The sequence below is a fragment of the Chelonia mydas genome, chromosome 2 (assembly GCF_015237465.2).
Source record: "Chelonia mydas isolate rCheMyd1 chromosome 2, rCheMyd1.pri.v2, whole genome shotgun sequence".
NCBI lineage: Eukaryota > Metazoa > Chordata > Testudines > Cheloniidae > Chelonia > Chelonia mydas.
The window spans coordinates 10,825,600-10,836,235 of NC_057850.1; the positions used below are offsets into that span (position 1 = coordinate 10,825,600).

General features: G+C 35.0%; 1 protein-coding gene across 8 annotated transcripts in view; it reads left to right on the plus strand.

The window, feature by feature from the left end:
* TRAPPC9 (trafficking protein particle complex subunit 9) overlaps positions 1 to 10,636 on the plus strand; it is an 806,968-nt gene that overhangs the window by 450,309 nt on the left and 346,023 nt on the right. For all 8 annotated transcript variants that reach the window (XM_037891970.2, XM_043539048.1, XM_043539044.1 and 5 more), the window contains exon 21: positions 1,496 to 1,586. In XM_037891970.2, coding sequence (XP_037747898.1) covers positions 1,496 to 1,586 — 91 coding nt within the window. The remainder of the gene's footprint in view (positions 1 to 1,495; positions 1,587 to 10,636) is intronic.

A 10,636-nucleotide genomic window follows, 5' to 3' on the forward strand; every position in this document is an offset into this window, starting at 1 on the left:
GTAACTGTGATGTTTAAGATGATGATGTCTGTGTGAATCTGACAATCTGCCCTCTGTCCCTGTTTTTGTAGTCCTCAGCTACGACAGGGTACAAGGAAACTGAGGAAGGGACAATGTCACTCTGCCCTTTTTATGCCCTCACATTGGAGTATGCGCTGCCCCCAATGGATACCGCTATTCCAAAGATTTTGAGCTTCTGCCTATGAGACACGTGCACGGCTACAATGAGATTCACACTGACTACGTCTTGTAGAACCACAATTATCGTAGGGTAAGACAAGTAATCTTTTTTTCTGTGCCCTTGCAGAAGCTGTTTTTGGACATGCAATTTATTTGATACATCTTTACTTGAACACTGTTTAATACGGTGCAAAATGCAAGAGAATTTATATCTGCACCCTTACTTCTCTAGTGCTTTGAATTCAAAGGCAGCCATTGCTTTTGTTTTTGTAAACTAATTTGTGACACTGTAGTTGCGTCAACCTATATACAGTGAAAATGAAATGGTGTGAATGCAAGGTATTTTTTACTTGAATTGACTGTTATATTAGCACTTATGAAATATGTATTTTTCAAGCCCCTATAGCCTGATTTCCCAATACAAGGAACTTGCTGTGCAACTTTGATTTCCTGGATTATGAGCTCTCTTAAATGAGCCCCTTTTGTAATAATGCATATAATTAAAGGAAGATATATAATGTGGCACACCTAAACAAGCATGAACCCAGTGCTTGTAAGTAAATTCATTGATTTTATTTAATAGTGATTTGTGGTTTACATTTTGTATTCAAGGAAAATAATCCTACATTTCTCTTTTATTTCAAAGGCAAAGGTAAGTAGAATTGTTTGATAGGAGGAACTCCCATTTTCTCCCTTTTTTTTCAAAACTGTTACATTATAGTTTATTTCTATTTACAACAGAGGTTTTATTTTTCTGCTTATCCCATATTTTATACATGTTAGATCTGTACTCCTTCATATTTTGTCTTTCCTGAGTGTACTGGGGGAATGAAGAGAAGGCATAGGAAGTTACTGCTCCTCCCCCACCTAGCACTTGAATGGGAACCAGCACTGTAAGGAGTAGATGGGTGATATGTCCAGAGCCATTCCACAGTGCAAAGAGGGTGTGATCAGATTGCTTTGGTGTGAGGCCAGACCTTGCCACCAGGTATGTAGACTGTCAGAGGTATGGGCCTTGCATGTGATGATTAAAGGTCCAGATTATATTTTGTCCTTGCCACTTAGGTCTGACTTTCACTTTCACACATGCTTCATCATGGTAAGGTCAGAATCTGGCACTTAATGTTTCCACTCTGAAGATATAAACTACTATAATTAATTGTCCATTATCCAACTTCACAGATTAATAAGTAGATATGAAGTTTTGAATCTTTAATAAATCCTTAAGGTACAGTTTTGGTTTTCAGTAATCATAAATGTTTGTGCTACAGGCTCCCTTTCTCTCTGGATCAAAGTTTTCCTTAGCTCTCATTACCCTTCTTTGAAGCGTGAAGGGGAAGCAAGTGTAGAAGGAGTTCTTAATCAACTGGTCCTAGAGCATCTACAGTTGGCTCCTCTCCAATGGGGTGAGTAATGTCAAAAAGCATTCACGATCATTTAGGATGAGTATTGATTTCTAATCTTCTGTAATATGTATCTTACAGAGATTTATTACATAAAATCATCAAGTAATGTTTTGATAAGATGTACCATGTACAACATTGTTTACATTTTCATTTATTGATTGAAAATCTATGATGCAGAAGAGGTTAGTAGGAAAGAGTTTTTTTTCCATGAATGCTTTGCTCAGCTGGAGAAAATCTTATAATTTATATATCTGTTGCCTTTAAAATGTATTAATGTTAAATATGGTGATAATAGTTTTGTGATACAGCTGATCAGGAATTTGTTCTTGCAAACAAATGTCCTAATGTTTTGTACAGGATGCAACTGTTCTTTACTTTTTCCTTACATATTATAGTATGTGGTGTAAAATAAGTTCTGTGTTTATCACTGATCTGTGATAAACTTCTTTTCAAGTATATTTATTACTGTATTCTAGAAATTTATATGACATTAACTTTTACTGGAAGGGTGATTGTTTGGCTAGCAAGGAAGAGCATTTTCTCATAATTATGCCTTACATGTGTGAGCAGAGTCAATTTCACATGTAACAGTTATGTAAATGTGACTCCTGGGTAAGAGTGTCAGCAGTGTTCATTTAAGAGCCTGTGGTGGTTGATTTTTACAGCACTTTAGAAGGGATTTAGAAGCATTTGTCCCACTGATTTTCATTGGGTCTTGCGCTTCTAACTCCCATAGGAATATGTGAAAATCTCCCCCTCTGTTTTTGTATGATTCATCTTATTTAAAATGAAATCTTTTGGTTCTTCTCATATTCTTTCTTGCTTTCCCAATTTGGGTTTTCCTTCAACTTGCAAATTCCATTACTCCCTTTAATATAGCAAGAGTTTTGATTCATAAGAACTAAGTAGTCTTTTGCATCCCTATTTAACATGGTAATTCTGTAGGTCAGGATCAGATGTTTGGTGGAGATACATGACTTGTTCTGATTCAGAATACAATTCTTTTCTGCACAATAATCTTTGACTTCTTATATGGAACCTAATGGAAGGATGACAGACTTTGTCTTGTGTCAAGGATTTGAACTGTCATCTCTGTTTCTAAGGTTTGTGATATTTCCTGCCTTATAGTCAAGTGGGTTGAAATATCTCCTGGCCTATGGCATGATATTCTTCCTTATTAAAACAAAGGATTCTAAGGGTCCTATGGCTCCAAAGGAATATACAATATTGTGGAAAAATGGCGTGAATGTTATTACATTGCTGATACAGTAAGATCAAAGGTAAGAAAATGAAAAGTTATGGAGCCAAGTTATGCCAGCAGAATATATGGTCTTTCTTTAAACCATACCTTGAGTTCTTGTTCATGTCTAATATTTTCCTTTTCTGCAGATATTGTTAACTGTAATGACTCAATTTTTATGTACGGTGTCAAAAAGTTATGTTAATGTGGGAACTGTGAATTATTTCCCTGGCTTTGTGTTTGTGTAAAATTCCTACCAGAATGTTACATTAAAAATGTATGGTATTTATTTCCCCTTTTTACCAAAAACAAAGAAGAAGAAAGATTCCACTTGCTTTTTTTAAAATTTCGATTGAAATATACAATCATTAAATCATGCATTGAGTTGAGGTTCCACATGTTTGGGGGCCAAGTATTTCAGAGTGAAATAATTGCAGTGGAAGTCACTGGGGACCCCCAGGAAGAGCCCCGCCACAATGGGTGCCACTTCTGACACAATTGGAAGTGATCTGCACAAGTTATGGATGAGGCCTGGTCTCCACTAGTGGGAGATCAATGCTGCTGCAATCGATGCAGCAGGGATCGATTTAGCAGGTCTAGTGAAGATCCACTAAATTGACAGCAGAGCGCTCTCTGCTGGACCCAAGTACTCCAGCTTTCCAAGCAGAGTAAGGGAAGTCAACCGGAGAGTGTCGACACAGCGCTGTGAAGACACTGGGGTAAGTCGACCTAAGTCGACCTACGTTATTCGCGTAGCTGGAGTAGCGTAACTTAGGTCAAATTATCCTGATAGTGAAGACAAGCCCAGAGACACAGTGTTATTGGAGGATCTGGGGAAGAAGTGTGTGTGTATGTATGTATGTATATATAAAATATGATATCCTCTTGCCATTCATAGTTTAAATTGATAGGGAAAAGCACATAATGCATGCATAGTGCTCTGTATTGACTTGCTGATAACATGGGTGCCCCAGGAATACCTTCATGTTAAACATGAAGCTTGAAATTCAAACGGTTTTATCATCAGTGCAAAAATCTGTTGAAGTTGTGAAAAACACCATTTGTACATGCTCTGGTAACTCTTAAATGGCAGGATAGATTTTCTTCAAACTTCCTAAACAAATTAACTTCTAGCTGAGAATAATCGTGAAAAGTGTCATCCCAAGAAGTAACTTGGGTGTGAGACAGGACTTTGGCTTCTTAATTGTAAGTATAATCACCTCATACACGTGTAATAATTACTATATATACTGCAGCCCTTAATTTCACTCTAAGCTTTGATTCTATAATAGCCGCACATGTAGATTTAATTTATTTAAAATGAACACAAAAGGTTTACACTGTTCAATTCCTTTTCATATTGTAGCCTGATTTAGGGTGCACTAATAATATAATTTATCAATGTAATGCCTTTTTAAAATTTAATTTTAAATTTAATATTAATTAGTATGGGTTTTTGGCTCTCCAGTCTGTTTGATCAGAAGATCAGGCTCCACAGAATTTACAGAGGACCCTCGGGGGTATGACAGGAAGTTCACACTGAGACAGATATAGCCTTAAAGACTTTTTATTAAAATCAATAATAGTAAGTAAATGGTAAAATACTCAGAGTTACAAAGTTACAATTGTATTACTGCTTTTCAAAAGATGCATATGATAAGTTAGTATTATATGCAACAAAGCTTTGGTTAATATACTCACACACTTCCTTGATAACCTGGTGGTAAGAGACACGGGACCAGCCTTGCAGTTCAGGTTTCTCAGTTCTTGAGTGACAGATGCAGTACTTAGAAAAAGTGAGTGCTAAAAGCTATCAGAACTAACTTAGGGTTTACTTGACTAACTTAAACTTAAAATAAAAACCTAATAAACAAACTAAGAATAAAAACGTAGGGAAACCAAGCTTAGCCTCATTCCCTTGAAACTTAAAGTTTAAGAAGAACAAGTATAGCCTACTAATAGTAGTAGTCATAGTAGATAGATAGAATAAAGTAAAATAAAATAGAAAGAGTGAGTGAAATGAAGTAAGATAGAATAAGTGAGAAAATGGAGCACTCTAGCGAGGTGGGTCACCTCATTTAGAGGGCAAAGTGCTGGAAATCCTTCCTCCTATGCCCAAATTTCATTCCTCACCCACAAAATGTTAGGGTATGCTTACCCCATAGGCTAGGATGTTTGTGCATATTGATGACAGGTATATACGCACATAAGTTTCCTTATGTTGTACCTGTTAAGTCTGTGGGTACAACATTGAAAAAACCCCTATGCCAGTCTCCATTGTCTATTGGTCTAGATAAAAGGTCGTAGACATAGGTGTGGGTACTTATCTATTTAGGTAACAAGATATAGGTCAATTTTGTTTTCTGGGTAAAAGGTCTTAATATAGATATGCTAACTTTGACTTAGCTTAACATACAGGATATGGCCTGTAGGTCTCTTGCATTATAGCCAAACTTATTTTTAATATAAATCTATAAACCTATTATAATACATCAAATACTTACATTATAAGAAAAGATTATATATATATATATATATATATATATATATATATATATATATATATGCAAGCAAGCAGGTTAGTCCCATAGGCTACAATATGGGATAAATGGGTAGCCAGGTATTGAACATTGATGATCAGAATTTAATCTATCCCAATTCCTGACGCAACTAATCTGAATTGTGAATTTTTTTTTTAGAAGACAGAGTAATAGTATTTGTTTTTAAATGTCTTCTTATGTGTGTCAACTGTATAGTATGGCAGGTTTCAGAGTAACAGCCGTGTTAGTCTGTATTCGTAAAAAGAAAAGGAGTACTTGTGGCACCTTAGAGACTAACCAGTTTATTTGAGCATGAGCTTTCGTGAGCTACAGCTCACTTCATCGGATGCATAGCATATCGTGCTATGCATCCGATGAAGTGAGCTGTAGCTCACGAAAGCTCATGCTCAAATAAACTGGTTAGTCTCTAAGGTGCCACAAGTACTCCTTTTCTTTTTATGTATAGTATGGCGTAATTTATGAAGTGAAAGCAGCCAGTGATACAATTTTCTAAGGCTGAAGTACCAGTAAGGAGGTGAAAGTAATATTTAAAAGCAGGTTTAACATTTTTAATGGGCATTTCTGATAAAAGACACATTTAACATAAGCCAATATAACAGATTTAAGTCTATATGAAAAGGGCATCAGTCAGACTTTTAAAAGCTGTGTACTTCAGATCACTGCCGGACATTATTAGAATTTTGGTTTCAAATGAACTACAGTCTTCTGGAAATTAGGAATGCAAAATGTAGACCCAATTAAGCATTATTTTAGCTTGTGTGTTTGTTTGACAGCATTTCTTTTGGGATAACATTTTTTTCATGAGGCCATAGATTAGTGTCAGCAGTTTGAGAAGTTTTTTCTCTTAAACATTGAACTTTGAATATTCAGGAACTGGTTTTGCTTTGAGTTTTGTTATTTTGATGCTGTTATGTAAGAATTGCTTACATTTTATGCTGAGACTACTTGTATAGTATGATACATCACTTATTTGTACAATGCTTGTGTGTATTGACTGAAGCTTTTGTGACAATGATTTATAGCTAATGCTGTATGGCAGTAAGTTATATTTTACTGACACTCAGGCTCTGTGCTATCTTTAGGAAAAGCTGACTGCTATAGTGAAGATTTACTGTAATTCATGTGAGCTGTAGCTCACAAAAGCTTATGCTCAAATAAATTTGTTAGTCTCTAAGGTGCCACAAGTACTCATTTTCTTTTTGCGAATACAGACTGACATGGCTGCTACTCTGAAACCTGTAATTCATCTGTTTTCATTAAAATTTCCGTGAGTACTTAACAATGCAGGTGACCGTTATAGCTTTATAAAAGCTGTTTTTCTAACCTCAGTATTTCTTTTAAATGACTATTTGGCATATAGTAATGTATGTTATACATTTAAAAAAATCTGATAAACATATTTTAATAGTTTGTCTTGTACATTTCAAAACTCTGTCTTGCTTTGGTAAGGTAATTTGGCAGAATACAATCAATAGTCTGTTAGATTAAATAAAATATAAAGAATCATATAATTCATTGTTAATGGTACTAAAATGTTTATCTGGGTTAGGAGTCAGGTCTGTTTTCAATGGCGGTAGGGACAGGGGAGAAAAGACCCCATTCAGTAGACTCCTTTGTAATGGATGTGGCATGAAATCCTAATATTATTAAGTGATTTGGGAAGAAATGCAAAATGGAAAGAGAGAAGTTGATCAGCGTAAAAATATTTAAAATTGGAAAGCTTATAAAGAAGGAAGATGTATCAAAGGTTAATGTGAGAGTTTTCAATGTGTTGTTAAAAATCGATTTTAAGATTTAGACCATCTTTTTAGAATGGAGTTGTCTATTATTAAGTGTAATAAATCACGTGTAATTGAAAAAGGTAATCTTGCTTAACACTAGCAAGTTCAACACTTTCTAAAATTTATGGCATATTTTCTTTGTACTACTGGGCATCAAACCAAATGTGGGAATAGTCTTTTTTTAAGTGCATATATGTTACCATTATCAAATCAAAGAAACATAATCTTACAAATGCCTAATAAGCAAAAAGAGATTATGCTAAGGAGAATATTAATGGAAGTTTTATGGTTGGATTTCTGAGAGACCAATTGTAATTGCTTGAATTGCAACATTTTTCTTTTCTGATGTCTCTGTATATTTCATGCTGTTAAATTATACAAGAGAACAAAATTCTCTGGAGATGAAACCTTTATCAGTCTGTTAGTACTGTTCTGTGTTTTATAGTGAAATTATCATAGTTACAAATGTAATGAGCTAACTGTTGATGCTTAACAATTAAGCATGATACTGTTACAATATTTTAATACATACACCATAAGTTAAAATAATCTTTTTATGTAGATCCGCGTTCCAAATCATATTTTATATCATAAAAGCAAGGTACAGAGCTAGGACTTGTGTTCTCACTATTTTAAACTGGGAGCAAGGAACTCCTGTGTTCTAATATCAGCTCTACCTCTGACTCCTTTTGGGTGAATTGTTTAAGCCATTGATTCTCATTCATTTTTATACCAGGACCCTGTGCTACGAGAGAAGTAGTTTTGAAATCCCCTTTATATAGTTTTGGGGCTTTCCTCCCATAAAGGAAAAAGGGTGTTCACAACCGATCCCATTCTTGGGATTGCAACCCTCTGGTTGAGATACCATATTTATTTGTACCTCGGGTTCCACACATGTAAAATGGAGATGATGATGATAAACTTCAGAAGCCTGGTGAGAATGAATTAATTAAGCTTACATAGTGCTTTAGAGTTGTAGCAAGGTATAAAAGTTCTAAAAAAGATTTCTGATAAATAGGACTGTCAAGCGATTAAAAAAATTAATCGCAATTAATCGCGATCATGTTTGTCTTAGCAATTGGCTGAACAAGAAGTAGGACTGAGAGGACTTGTAGGCTCTAAAGTTATACATTGTTTTGTTTTTGAGTGCAGTTATGTAACAAACAAAATCTAAATTTGTAAGTTTCACTTTCATGATAAAGAGATTGCACTACAGTACTTGTATGAGGTGATTTGAAAAATACTATTTCTTTTGTTTATCACTTTTACAGTGCAAATATTTGGAATAAAAAAATAATAATATAAAGTGAGCCCTGTATAGTTTGTATTCTGGGTTGTAATTGAAATCAATATATTTGAAAATGTAAAAAAAAATCCAAAATATTTAATAAATTTCAATTGGTATTCTATTGTTTAGCACTGCAATTAAAACTGTGATTAATCATGATTAATTTTTTTGAGTTAATCGCGTGAGTTAATTGCGATTAATCGACAGCTCCACTTATAAAGCAAACCCTTGGCTTCCTTCAAAGCCCTTGAGACACTGAGTGAACAATTCAAATTGAATAAAAATTATACACAGTATAAAGCAAAATAAACTCGAAAGGCCAAGCATGCTGGACTTGTGTAAGAATTGCACGTTAATCCTGCTTCACCTGGGTACAGTCCACAACTAGCTTTTCAATAAGGGGAATTGTTTTTATATATGGGTGTCACCCTCTGAAGTTCTGAGTACATCAACTTCAGTGAAAGTGGATAGGAGTTGAAGGTGCTCCTCACCTTGCAGGATTGGACATTGTGTGATTACAAAGGCTTTCTCTCTGGGCTTGAAATATAACTAAGTTTCTGTTTTGAGGGTTCATTTAATGTCATTTTTGGGATTAATTTTAACAAATTTTGAGTTTGATGTAACTTCCAGAAATCCTGGGTATTGGGTGGGTGGTGGTTGCAGCTTTCTCTTTGTATATACTGTAATGAGTAGTGTATATTACATACATTGCTCGTTACAGTAGTATGTTCTGTAATGAGTAATCCCTTTATAATGTTTCAAACAGCACTATATTAAAGAGCATTAGGGAACTTTTAGTGTGCACCAGAAGAGTAAACAAAGACCAATTAATGTGCAACATGTTAGTGCACTTTAGAAATCACACGCCCAAAGTGCACACTGCTGCTCTATGTAGACAAGCCCTTAGATACTAGGAGCAGCTTCCAGAGTTTTTCTGGTGTTTATTGGATAAACATAGATTTCAACTTGTTGTTGTTATAATATCAGGGAGGGGGGCGATGGGAGAGAGGGAAGTTTATTGGTTAAAACCAAAAATCAGAAATCCTAAATATAAATGTGGAAATTCTAGTGTTAGACTTTCCTCAACTCTAACAAAAAGCTGTATCTATTTTAGGTGATTTCCTTAGTAAATCTTTAATTAGCTTGTATATTTTCCATGGGATGCCTAAAAATGATGCCAGAGTAGTATGAACTCTCTCCCCACACACTGTACATGTACTTCAAGACAGTTTAAATTAAACACTGATATCTCAAAGCATTATACAGTACAGTAAATTGCATTTGCCACAGTGAGAGTTAAGAAAAAAAAATAGAATTGCTTATATAGAATATACAGCATTGAAGAGTCTCCAGCTCACAATTAAGAAAAGTAGTGCTAAATAGCTGTATTCTTGATTGCCAGTTTATAAGTACAGAATATTAAAACTTTTACAGAGAAATCAAAATATACCAGCTGTCCACTTGCCTCATGCAGGTTTATTATATTGAGAGGAGACTGAAAATTGAAGGCTAAATTTAAATTGCTCATAATGGGTAAATGGCATAAATATAAGAGGTGGATTTAACAGCTTCTCAAACAGCTTAATAAGCACATGAGCCATTTTAGGGCAGCTATCCTCTGGGTTGTATCCTCAAAATACCTTGGACAATATTTAGCAATATGCTGTTGCATTTTAAATGAGACAACTGCTATTGCAGGGGCCTTGACCACTGGTGCCCCTCAGCGCCTCCTATTATCTGCCTGTAGCATAAAATAATCTAGTCTCCTGTGGGTCTCATTTTGGTTGTTGGGTTTAGCGTGCAGGTGCTGGGTGGTGGTGGTCTGTGATATACAGGAGGTCAGATTAGATGATTTAGGAGGTCCCTTCTGGCATTAAACTCTGACTATTATAACGACAATGATATATTAACAACAGTGAATAAATAAAATCACTGAACAGAAGCCATCTCTTAAATACACAAAGGTCCTTCCTCTCATGGAGCTTAAAAACAATGAATGAAACCGTTCATTTTATTTTGTAGCTTCTAGTCAGTCCTCTAATCGTAATTAAGCCTTTCAGCAATACATTTGATTAATTCTGATGGAGTACAGCAGTGTCAATTCCTAGTACCCTAGTACCCATGCTATGAATGTTGGATTTTGCTCCTTCCTAAGTCCAAGAATTTTTTTTTGATTACTT